Source organism: Balearica regulorum, chromosome 1 (assembly GCF_011004875.1).
Source record: "Balearica regulorum gibbericeps isolate bBalReg1 chromosome 1, bBalReg1.pri, whole genome shotgun sequence".
NCBI lineage: Eukaryota > Metazoa > Chordata > Aves > Gruiformes > Gruidae > Balearica > Balearica regulorum.
The window spans coordinates 70643052-70656405 of record NC_046184.1 but is presented as its reverse complement, the minus strand read 5'-3'; the positions used below and the strand labels follow the sequence as shown (position 1 = coordinate 70656405).

The 13354-nt window shown below is 42.0% G+C and overlaps 1 protein-coding gene across 1 annotated transcript in view; it reads right to left on the bottom strand.

The window, feature by feature from the left end:
* Window positions 1-13354, bottom strand: part of DERA (deoxyribose-phosphate aldolase) — a 57698-nt gene that overhangs the window by 42868 nt on the left and 1476 nt on the right. Inside the window, exons 2-3 of the mRNA XM_075757690.1 lie at window positions 5045-5142; window positions 1415-1562 (exon numbers count right to left, since the gene is read on the bottom strand). Coding sequence (XP_075613805.1) covers window positions 1415-1562; window positions 5045-5142 — 246 coding nt within the window. The remainder of the gene's footprint in view (window positions 1-1414; window positions 1563-5044; window positions 5143-13354) is intronic.

Genomic DNA, 13354 nt, shown 5'->3' with positions numbered 1-13354 from the left:
GGGCAGCCTCTTCCAGTGCTCGGTCACCCTCAGGGTAAAGAAGTTTTTCCTCATGTTCAGATGGAACTTCCTGTGTTCCAGTTTTTGCCCATTGCCCCTTGTCCTGTTGCTGGGCACCACAAAGAAGAGTCTGGCCCCTTCCTCTTGACATCCACCCTTTAGATATTTATAAGATCAATAAGATATATTGATCAGATCCCCTCTCAGTCTTCTCCAGGCTAAACAGCCCCAGCTTTCTCAGCCTTTCCTCATACGAGAGATGTTCCAGTCCCCTAATCATCCTTGTAGCCCTCCTCTCTCTACTGTCTCCAGTAGAGAGATCTTTCTTGAACTGGGGAGCCCGGAACTGGACACAGCACTCCAGATGTGGCCTCACCAGGGCAGAGTAGAGGGGGAGGATAACCTCCCTCGACCTGCTGGCCACGCTCTTCTTAATGCACCCCAGGATACCATGGGCCGCCTTGGCCACAAGCGCACACTGCTGGCTCATAGTTAACTTGTCCACCAGCACTCCGAGGTCCTTCTCCACAGAGCTGCTTCCCAGCAGGTCGACCCCTAACCTGTACTGGTGCTTAGAGTTATTCCTCCCGAGATGCAGGACCCTACGCTTACCTTTGTTGAACTTCATTAGGTTCTTCTCCACTCAACTCTCTAGCCTGTCCAGGTCTCACTGAATGGCAGCGCAGCCTTCTCGTGTATCAGTCAATCCTCCCAGTTTTGTATCAAACAACCCCAACTCTCTCAGCCTGTCTTCATAGGAGAGGTGCTGCAGCCCTCTGATCATCTTCATGGCCCTCCTCTGGCCCAGTTCCAACAGGCCCATGTCTCTCTTGTACTGGGAATCCCAGAGCTCAACACCATACTCCAGGTGGGGTCTCACCAGAGTGGAGTAGAGGGGGGGGACTCACCTCCCTCGACCTGCTGGTCACACTTCTTTTGATGCAGCCTAGGATACGGTTGGCTTTCTGGGCTGCAAGCACACACTGCTGGGTTATGTTGAGCTTCTTGTCCACCGGCACCCTCAAGTCCTTCTCCTCAGGGCTGCTCTCAATCCATTCTCTGTCCAGTCTGTACTTGTGCTGGGATTTGCTCATCAGGTATCATAACTTACAGCGTTGCCCTGAGTCCATGCTTCACTTTGGTTGCCAAACTGAGAACGGCTTTTTTTCTCCTTGTATTCATATATTAACTCAAAGGAATATTTTGCAGTTAGAACTTAAGACGGTTGCTTTGAATAAGACCGTATAGGACATAGTTTGTTCTCTCAGGACTATTAGTTCTGCAGCGCTGCCTGCCATAACTGCTTCCATTATAGGAAGAAGTGGCTATTTTTACACCTTTCTGAAAACTGAAAAAATAATGAGGAAACGCAGACATTTTCTCCACAAAATACACACAACAAAAACTATCATACCTTTATCGTGCATGTCCAAGGCTTTCAGCAGATCCTCTCTGATGGGATGCTTTGCTTTAAAACACAGCCTGTGAACATTTGAAGGAGTATCATCACCTGAAAGAGTGGTAAGGTCTATGCAGGTGACAGCTTTCAGCAGCCAAGCAGCCTACAAAAGGAGCAAAACAAGGAATATAGTATTTCAGTTTATGCTTCCAAAGCCAAACCAACTTAGAAGATGCAGGAATCAGAAGCCTGGCTCTCACTAAGAATGAGGAAATGTATGGGACATAACATGGAGGATATGCAAAGAACGGCTTATGACAGACAGGGTTGGCAGATATTTGTTCATGTCTTGAGCAGCAGCTAATAGTACAGAAAGGATTTGGAATCAAAAGTCCGCGCTCTCAGAACCAAAGGATCAAATTACATTTTTTGGTGCAAAATCTAACTACCAAATGGGACTCTGTAAGAATTAGACAAACATTTTTACCTGGACAAAAAGCATCTTGTTTCAAATTTAGTTCTGTAAGACAAAGATAAAAACATCACCTATGTGAGGAACCTCACTGTTATAATATGCTCCATTCAATACAGTATGTCTGTATCTTTAAGGCTTGTATGCACAAGAAACATGCTGCAAGAGGAGCACAAGTATGCAATTGCCAGTAACCAGCTGAGTCTACACATCAGCAATTTGCACATTTGCACGTCTGCATGTTTCTCTTGCTGTGAGAGCGAAACATGGAATCAGTGGGGGGTAAGAACCCAGACTTCTTAAAACTTAGGATCTAGACTCCAGATGATTCCACTTTCTTTTGTGTAAATCGGGAATAAAAAACATCTGTAATTATTTGGTGTAAAAAACCAAAATCAAGAGCAAAATGAGAAGGCTAAAGCACTCTTTAGATGAAAATGCTACGGAATTTTAAAAGACTTATTAATTGGCAAATGGAACAGAAGTACAACTAAAATTTTTTTGAGCTTTTTTGCTGAACAAAAATTGAGCTTAAGACATTATTTTGAAATATTTGTTGAAGGTCTTCCAGCAAATTCTCATTTACAGTGATGGCTTCACTAAAAGCTGACATCTCTTAGAGGGCACTTGTTCAACATGGGGAGAGTATACAATGGCCAAATCCATTTGAGTCCATAAAGTCCCTCTCTGACTGCTCTGCTCTGTGACACGATTTGTCAGTATAGGCAGCAAAACTTGTTGTTTCTGCATGGGGGTATTACTCTGCAAATCTTAAGTGGCTGCCCAGCCTACAAACCTTTCACACTTGGCTCATGGGTGCCTCCTTTCTGAACTTGCAGTAAATGTTATACTGAAAGCTGCTTTGGGGTGACTGAACAGAGTAATGAACCACTACTGGCCCCCGTTAGTCTAAACTTGACTGCTTGTTTCTAATTGATTTCTACTTTCACTCTACAATACTTCAAAAGGGTTTTTCACTTTAAATGGTTTTAAGTTTCTTTTACTTGGATTTTTTTTATCCTTCATTCGAGGGAATTTTTGTCTCATCTCTTATATCATGAATCATAAAGTCATCAAGACAGAGGTAGTCAGGGAGTTCCAAGAACTGGTATGAACTTCATTTTTTTAAAAGGGTTTTTCAAACCTTAAAAACCTTAAAAATTTGAATCTGTGGTGCTACTTACATTCAAGCATGTAAAGGTTCAAAATCATCTCTGTGAAATAAACAGCACATGACTATCCTGCAATGACAGTGTTTAAATACAGGATAGATGCTTCTGGCATTCTTCAAAGTAAAACCTTACTCGAGTAGCTCAGTACCAGTGTTACTACACAGGAGAGTTGGAGTGTTAGTAATAATTAAACATTTGTCCTACGGCCATGTTGAGGGAGTGACACTAAATCCCTTTCTTCCCAATGATTCTTTGTCATCAAAGCCTGTGGCTCTCTTTGTTCTTTATATAGTAACTTCGGTCAAATCAGACGACTTACTCTTTACGTTACTGCACCTGCAGTATCTGAAGATAGCCAACGTTATAGAATACCCTCTGGCTTTTCTCACTAACACTATTTTCCAACCCAGAACTACTGGACTGTTAAACTTGGTATGAAGTGACTTTTTATGCATAAGAAATTCTTGAGAAATGCTGAGATGGTGTCTAACATTCCTCAGTTTATATCCATTTTTTATTTAATCATAGCATTCAAAGCAAAAAAACCTTCAGGTTTATGTAATAGGCAGGAAGGTTTTTTTTCTATCACCTTCCGGTAGGATCTTACAGCTACATCAAATTATCCTCCAAGTGTCATCCGCAAGATCTGTGCTCACTGTGAACGCAGCTTTGGCCACCCCAGAATGGCTGCCCGACATGCTAAGCTCAGAATGCCAACTATTGTGAACAGCTTTTTTAAGAATTAAGTATAATTAAATGGTTCTTGCTTTGTTCTAGTATCTTGCACTGTTAAGATTGATCCTTAATTGTCTCCTTCCTCCTGCTTCCAGGTTTTTAGTTACTGTTGCAAGTAAACGACTTGTTTAGCGTGCAGAGGGGAGGAATCACATGCATTTGCTTGCAAAACAGCTGTTTGGTGAATGAAGAATCAATTTGTCCTTTGGACACCGGTTACAACCCCATGGCTGAGAGCTCACTGGGAGCTCCAGGTCTGCTGCATGGCATTTCTCAGACCTCGCCCTTGGCCAAATGCTGCCAGAGCACTTGTGGCATCCTGCAGCCAGCTCTGCTTGCCGTTCCCCTCTCAGTTCTTCCCGTCCTGCCTCTGAGGCGTAGGAAGCCAGCCCCATGGCGGTACCTCACCTGCTCTGCTTTGCAGAACGCATTAGCTTGCGTTGCTGATCTGATGGCTTTGCATTACAGTTCTCACGTACAAACTGGAGAAACCAAAACGCACACCAGGCCAGTATCTGACAGTTCGGCCAAGAGGGCAGTAACAGCAGAGGCTGAGGGTAACTGCTACGGCACTCTAACCACGTGTGTGCAATTAATACAAGTCAGCCTTGAAGAAAAGTTCATTCGCACCACTGGCTTTAGCAATGGCTTACGTGAATCTATTTTATACTAAGATGGACAATAACTGATCATTTACTTTATCTCAGGAGTTGAGAAGTCAGTCTCCTTAACATTAGTGAGCTTGCTCATTTGTTTTTGTTTTTTCCTTTCTCCCCCCAAGTGCCATAGCGAGTCAGGATTTTTGAGTTTTAGGCAAGAACTAGTTAAGCAAAGAAATCACACATGTTGGGGATGCTTAAGTAAAGAAAAATCATCCAGGTAGGTCAAACTTGACAGGGACCATGATCATATCTTACAGCCTTAAAATTAAAAAATAAGAAGGCAGCACGCAGAGAGGTCTGTCTGGGAAACAGAATAAATGTGGTGGGTTAGTAATATACAATTTAATCCACTCATGAATAAAGATGACTTAAATTCATTTGCGGTTTTGCCACTCATGAGTTATAAGGTTTTTAACTTGTTTGGATTAATGCGTCACCTTATTCCATCCCATCATCATCAAATACAAATTATTAAAATAAGACATGGACAAGCACACCTTTTAAGTTTACATGTATCTTGAAAAAAATTCAATATTGCAGCCTGGAGAGGGAGAGTGACTGCTTGAAAAAATACAGGAACAGAATGCATAAAAAGAGCACTTACTTGCCAATTACCTTTCACAGTTCTCCATTTTTTAATTTGTTCTGCATGCCTCACAACTGCAGGTCGATTCACATGCACTTTTGAGATCCAGCCAAGTTCTGGGGTAGAAAAAGAAAAAAAATTCCCATCTATTTCTGTGTTCTTTTCATATATGGTTTGGGACTTCAGAAGAAAGTTGTAGCTTGGTTTGGAACCTCTGAAGAGCATGTTGTGCTTTCATGTCCTTTTAAGGGCTTGCATACTTATCACCAGTCCAAAATATCATAGTAGCGTTAACTTTTGTTAGGGTATGATCTGTGAACTGGATGTTTCACACAGTATGTTTCATTTGCCATTACAACTGAATTAACTTACTGCTGATGAGACACACTAGGTTGCCAGTCCTAGACTATGAAGTTTATAATACAGGTAGCATATTAAAAACACTCCCACAAAACAGCTGTCTGCCATTGCTTGCTGATTTACTTCTTGATTCCAGAATACGGCAACATTTATTCAGCCCTTTGCTTCTCTGCTGGCACCCAGGATACAACAGCAATTTTTATGCACGCGAACATTTTTTTACAGGAACTGTACCCCACACGGTCACCAAAACCTCTGGACAGACCCTTGCATAACAAAGCATTTGGGTTTTTATTGTCTAGAGCTAATTTTACTGAATTTGCTACTAGGGCCTGACTAACTGCAAGTTTCCAAAAGCACTGATTTCCTGGGCAACATACTTGCCTGAAAGCTGCTGAGGTACATGCCTGCCTGCTTGCGAAGCGCTCACCTTGCCAAGCACCCAAGAGGACTCATGGCAACATCTTCAACATGTGAATCCCTTCAGATGCCAACTGCAGATAGGCTAGCTCACAATCTCAATGAGTTCTAGTATCCGTAAACAATCGCCAGAGTCAAAGAGAAGCAGATACTCAATGCTTACTAAGATAATGAAACTGTCTAAAAATAGAAGCACCAAAAATTGGACACCACTTAATGAAGGGTAACTGACAGAGAAAGGAGAATTGAGGGTTCACGCCCTTGGATCTTGAAATTTCTGCTTAGTATGATAAACCAAAAGTGTAATTTTGAATGTTAATGAACACAAAATACTCACAGAAGTACACAGGAAAAAGAAAGCAGAACATCTTTAAAATCTCTCCTATCTCAAAACATAAATAATTCTTCTAAATACTAATCATATAAGCAACCCACAAAAATACTCTGAAGACAACATTGACAATCACTAACCACCAGTCATCAGCAAATCACCATCATCAATCAAATATCATCATCAGTTAAGGTCAGTATATGGGTATGTGCTTAGATACTAAGAGATAATAATTCTGGGTGACTTTATTAAGAGCATCTCATCTCTATGAGTCCTCTTTACTACTGTATTAAACTTGCATTTCCCTTGAGTATATTGATTTAAAAAGGTTTAAAACTTTAAAAACAGCTAATAGCCAAAATCACTAATTTTGTACAGAAATATCATCTTCAATTTTTTTTCTTCCTCCTTTATAGTTTTAATGGCCAGGAAAAGTGCGGAACTAATATACTAGCTAAAGGATGTATAGATAGAAGCTTGTTTTCCTAATTAGACTTAAAAAAAGCTCTGGAGAAACCAATTTAAGGGAAAGATGACTCAGTGGAAATACAGAACAAAGGCATGAAACGCAGCTAAATGAAATCTTGTTCTGAGCATAGCAAGCTACCTTGTTACCACTCTCTATTACCACATACAAGTAATTAAATGAGCAGTACAGGCAAGGTCAAAATGTTGGCCAAAAGCAGAAAAAGTTAAACCAAAGAAGGAATTTCAAAGGAATCCTAAGGCATTCAATGATTTCTTTAAGACTTTAGCATCTCATTGTATGGTCAAAAAAAAAAAAGGAGGAGCTTGCGAAGTTGCAAACCAGTCAACAACAAACCCTCATTACTCCTCTCCACTTTCAAAGCCACAGGCTTATCCATTCTGCCCCAAAAGCAAGAAACTCAACTGACATGTAGAAAGTAGGTGAGGAAAGCTATTGCTACTAAACCTATGGCTAGAACTTTCCTTCTTTTTGAATATCAATAAACGCAAACCATATAAACACAGACAGTTCAAATAGAAGTTAGTGAAACCTCTACATCCTCTGCAGTTGCTTTACGGTCAAGGTTCCTATGTGATCACTTCCCATGGGGTCATTAAAGGCAATATTTGACAAAGTCCACGGAGGAGGAAAATACAAATAAATAAATAAATGAAGGAAACACAAACTCTGTGGTGGGATTCTGCTACTATATGCAAAGTGCTCAGGAAGAATCATTTAGTCATAATCCAATTTATCAAGATAACTTTTGAACCCTACTGGGTGCCTGGTGACCTTTCAGCCCCTTTGGAAAATGTGATAAAATCAAAGCAACCAGTTTAGATGAGGAATTCAGCTTCTTGCTCTCAAATACGGATCCTTTCAGTTACTCTACTCTAACCTATTCTTTCTACGTAATGAAAAACAACCAAGAAATCCAACTAAATAATTAATTTATGAAACTACTGCCTTCTACATAAGAGTTAGGAAGACTATGAAAACAGCATCCAGTTTGTTAGATATAGAAAAATATCATCTTCTTGGTTATTGGGGCATAAACCTGAATTTAAAGTGAAAGAACCAAAATTTCCCCCCATGAGTAGGTTAACCCTTCGTTACTTATTATTTGAAGCAGATTCAGTCTCAGTAATCTTGTGCTGGAATTTGGCATAAACATGCTGCTGTTGTATCTGGCCCGACCTGACTTTTGAGCATAGCTTCTCAGAGGGTCTGAGTAATCTCTGCAGGAAACGCAATACTGCACATTAGATTAGTTTATGGAAAATAGTCAAGGGTAATACCCTTTTGCAGGGGATGGGGAAGTAATGTTTAAGAAGTTCATGATCAATGGGACAAAAGAGGGGGAAGAATAGTGGGAATGAAAAAAAAAGCTACTACTTTTGCTTACTCATCTTTGCCCAAAGTCACCTGTGAAATTTACCATATACCAGCTGATCAGCAATAGCTGATTGCATGCTCTTAGTTCTTTACAAATAAGACGAAATTCATTGGCTTAAGCCCGTTTCACTGCGTAACACATTTTACCTTCTGTTTGCAGTAACTCAAGACTAGTCATGAAGGTAGCTGACACGTGGCAACTCAGTAAGGTGTAATATCTAATTTTTGTGCCTGAGATGCAAGTTTCCTTGAAAGACCATAGAATTTGGATCTCCAAGTATTTTTCTCAAATGTAGGATATTGAACCACTGTGCACAGCACAGGCAGAAAACTTAATAAAAGATTTTAAAATAATTACACAAAAAAAATCAAAACTCCATCCTGTCTGTACAACTTAATGTGAGACATTATGCAGCTTACTAAAGGAAATAAAATGGTGTAATAAAAAAACCACACGGTGAGGAAGAACAAAGGTTCTGGTGATACGTACGCAGCAGCAGATGGAGACTTCTATCTAACACAGACCTTTTATTCAAGCCCACTTCTCCATTAATTAAAGCAGTGGGCAAGTGAAAACAAATATGTCTCAGTGTAACTGTCTCTAAATAGACTTTTAAAGTTTGCCATGTGAGGTCTCACCAAATCTTTAAATGTAAGTCTCTTTATTCAGAAAAATCACTCACAATTCCAGCTTTTTTTTTTTCTCATTAAAAATCAGAATAAAACCATTATTTGAAATAGAACTGACTGCCTTTGGTTTCTCCCCCTCCTCCACTCCCTCAAGCTTTACGATTTAGTATCTGGCTAAGGAAAACTATATTTAATTAGGCTCATTAACCTTGCAGTGTGAACACGTCTTTTTTTTTTTTTTTTAAATAAGTCATCTGCTAGTCAGCTGCACAGTCATGTGGCTTCAGGGATAAAAGTAATTAAAGCAGTTACACTATAGCTAATTAGCCAATATTCTGTAATCACTCTTCAAGTTTACTTTTTCCTCTGAAGACATTTGAAAAAATCATATTCATAATCTTAACAGGAAATTCATCTCCTCTCTTTGAAGAGCATGAATCCAAAAATACCAAGCATTTCCTCAGAAAACAATAAATAAACCCACTTCATTACGATAATTACATAAATATCTCAGATATCTAACACATTCCTCACAAAACAGACTAAGCTTTTCAGAAGCTTTAAAAAAAAAAAGTGTAGATGGCATCCCTTCAGATGGTGAAACAGAAAGCTCAAGGATGCCTGAGGCTGTAATTTCACAAGCATTTTAAGGCAGCACTGTCCCCAAAAGAAGCTGCCCCCCCCCCCCCCAAACCGGGTATTTCCTCCTCTGTGCCAGAAACGGCATGTGTGCTCCTGCTCTTACCATGAACACATGAAAAAATGGGTAAGGGAAGTGATGGAAGCGGTTATTTCTGGAGACGGGAGTGAAACTGTGCCCTGAACCTTGAGTGGAGAAATGAGGCATTCAGTTGGGCACAGGCTGACCCCAGCTGGCCATGCACAGCCCAGCAAAGCCACTGAAGGGAGAGAAAGGTCTTGTTACAGTTACCAAACCACTCAAGCTGTTTAGAGGTTTAGGGGTTATTCAGTTTCTCAGAGACAGAAGCTGTAGATTTTCCCATAGTGACCCTTGCTACAGACCTATTTTATTTTTAGATGGGCCCTCCTTGTATGAAAGAAGTTCAGTCTCCAAGATATCAGCATTCAGATACTCGAAGCAGGACACCAAGGCACGAGCCCTGAACTAGAAATCAGCTCTATTATCTTGTGACATTAGTGAAGTCACACAACGTTGACCATGGATCGCATAAAATAGATCATGGTATTCTCCAAAGAACTTTGAAAACCGCTGACAAGGCTTTCCTCAGAAAGTGAGCTGCAGAACAACGGCAGCTTGGTTTCCTGCATGTCCAAGTCTTCTGCTGTTCTGTCTCTTCTTCCCTGGCTCCAGACCTCTCCTCACCCCAATAATCCTCCTGACCTATTATGATTCTTACAAGCATAGAGTAAAAGTAATGAAAAGTCATGTAATTGCTGAGCTGCGCCTGCCTTACTCTCAACAGAGGGACTAATTTGGTCACTCCACTCAGTGACTTATTTGTGAGACATCCATCTGTCCTTCAAATTTGATTAAAATTATCCAGCAGATTCAAAAGGTGTTAGAAAGGAACAGTGAAGAAACAGAGCCAGAGTAGTACAGGCAAAAACCAGCTATTAATATATTAGAACAGAATTATGCTGTCTTGAAAAGGGATGCAATACTTCATTATCTAAATGCCACTTTCCAACAGGCTAGTTCTCACATGTAAATGGCTCAGAAATACCAACTATAATTAAAAATATCAATTGAAACATAATGAATGTATTTCTGGCCCTTCAACTAGAGGGGCTGAGCAACAGATTATTATTTTTTTTTTTTTAGAATCCAAGAACATACTTTGCAAAACAACTGTAACTAATTATTCATTACTCAGAATACATACGTATATATACACACACACACACACACATAGAGAGAGGTAAAACAACATAAAAATCATAAAATAATTTGGGTTGAAAAATCTCTGAAGGTCATTTGTCCAAACCCCTGCTCAAAGCAGGGTCAGCTCGGAGCTCAGACCAGGCTGCTCAGGGCTTTATTCAGTTGGGTTTTGAGAGTCCCCAAGGACGGAGACTGCACAGCCTCTCTGGGCAACATGCCCCACCGCCTGACTGTCCTGCAGGAAGACGTTTCTCCTATATCCAGTCTGAACTTCTCCGTCTCAGACAAGCCGGTTGTGTCACTTCATCCCATCGTGCAATGCTATGAAGAGCCTGGCTCTGCTGTCTCGATACACGCCCCGCAGGGCTGAGCAGGCTGCCCGTAGGACCCCTGAAACCATCTCCTCCTCTCCAGGCCGAACCAGCCCAGCTCCCTCAGCCTCTTCTCACAGGGCAGGTGCTCCAGCCCCCGACCACCTTGGTGGCCCTCCGCTGAACTTGTGACCATTCATCAACCTCCTCCTTCTATCCGGGGGCAACAAAACCAAACACAGTCTTCCAGAGACGATCTGACAAGTGCTGAGCAGAGGGATGGTCCCTCTCTTCCTGCGAGCTACTGGCCATGTCCCCGTCGGTACGGCCCGCAGGCCGCTGGCCGCCTCTGCTGCCAGGGCCCCGCTGGCTCGCGCCCAGCTCGCTGCCCACCAGCCCCGCTGGGCAGAGCTGCTCCCCAGGCAGGCAGGGCCCAGCCGCGGTGGCTGCCGGGGCTCGGCCTCCCCGGGGCAGGGCTCTGCCTGCGGCCCCGCTGAATGTCACTGGACTCCTGGTGGCCCCTTCCTCTGGCCTCGCTGGGTCCCTTTGATCTGGCTAATTTAGTGTCCTCTGCAAACTTTACAGCAAGCAGTCTATCGCCTCCTCCAGGCTATTGGGGGGAAAAAAAAAAAGTTAAACAGGATGGGTCCCAAGCTAGACCCCTGCATTACTCTACCTGGTACCAGCCTCAAAGTAAAGTATTATTGGCTGTGTTATCTGGTGGTAACAGTAACATCCTATTTGCCAAGTAGGCATCCTACTACCCAAGGTTACTGAATGTCTGTCTTTCTCCGTAACTTCTGAAGTTGTTGCCTCAAAATTCCATCTGCAGGGAGCAGAAAGCCCATGTGGCAGATGCCTGAATCCCCACAGTTAAACCAAAGGAGTCTGCTACTAGCTTACATGAGAAAACAGACGCTCATCGATGTGTTTCACCATTTTGTTGTGAAGTGGCATCTGATGCTTTTCTGGAAAGTCACAAAACGTGAAGCACCTGTTCCCTTACATTCCAGCATCCCTGGGAGCAGAACAGGAGAGGCAGACTCCTTTCAGCCCCTGCAGGCATCGTGGTGAACCCAAGTACCCAAGAATGACTCCGCAAACAGTCCCTGGGGAATAACAAACTTGTGAAATTCCTTATACACCTTCTTTACCTGACTCTCTGATGGCAAATGTATCATTGTATTAGACTAGTGACCCTCTGACTAGTTCATGGAAATCAGCGTCCTTTAATCTGTGTTACATGTACCTGTTCTTTATTCCAAGTAAACACCTTGTTCAACTAAGGAACAGTGATAAGAAAGAAAGGAAGGATGAATTAAGGGCTTTTACAAAAATGTATTTATTTTGCCAGGAGAAATCACATGGGAAAGCATTATATGCCATGATTTGAGAAGAGTTTGGCTTGTCATTGATACACAAATAGATGTGCTCTAATGGCAGCATCAGAAATTTACTGCTTAATGACATTAGGTAGCAAGCACAGAAATAGCAGAGAGAAAAGGACTAAAAGGATATATTCTTAAGTAAAAGATATTTTACCACTAGATGTCCCCATTAGAAAGCTGTAATCCTACAGAATGCTCTGGGAGATACAGGACAAATCATTTGAATTACTGTTAAAGCTGCTGGCACAGGCTGGCAAAACCTTCAAAAGCCAAAGCGCCTAAGTCACAGAAGCAGCGTGCATTGTTAGCAGCCATGAAACATAAAGGCAAGGGTTTAACATGTCCTTTCTGAGTACTGCTACCAGCTAAGATATTGCACTTTAAGATACAGCAACTCATTTAAATACACCACTTGACATGCTTCAGATGTGTATTTAGCGGGTGAGCAAAGGGCAGGGAGATTCAGGTCTCCCTTTAAAGCAGCCAGCATAATGCAGCTATTAAAACAGCCACAGCGGGTATGCTGCCGCGGCCACCCCATTCCCCTGCTACGCCTGCCCTGCACATCTAACCCAGCCCATTTGCACTGCAACCGGTCTGAAGAAAGATCCCCGGGAAAGGATGGCAACAAGTACCTGAGGGCAGTGGCCTTTCCAGGTAAACCAATTGCAGCTGGAAGAGGCCACACGGTGCCACCCTGAAGACACTCATCCCTCTGCATTCTCCATAAATAATCTTGAGTGTTAGCTGACTCTGCCTCTTGGGCAGGGGAGGGCTACTTACAGGAGAAGGAAGAGTTATATAAAATACTTGGAACATTCTCAAAGATTATTTTAGCGGGTGCAAAAAACCAACAACTATGTTGTGCTGGTCATCAGCACATTGAACACTTTTCCCTTGACTACAGTTGTACAGCAGATCTGGCCAAATATTAGAGAGGTCACCCATCCCTTCCAATAATTTCCCACTCAGCATCATGGCCTTCCTTACATGTCTGTCAGAGGATGACTGTTTGGTAAGAACTGAACTGACTTCACATTCAAGTTTCTGGACCCCACACACATACTCACAATTAACTGTAAGATTAAATTTACAGTAAGAAAAAGCACAACACACACCTAGTTTAAAGTAACTGGAGTGCATTTGCAAACTTCCATGAT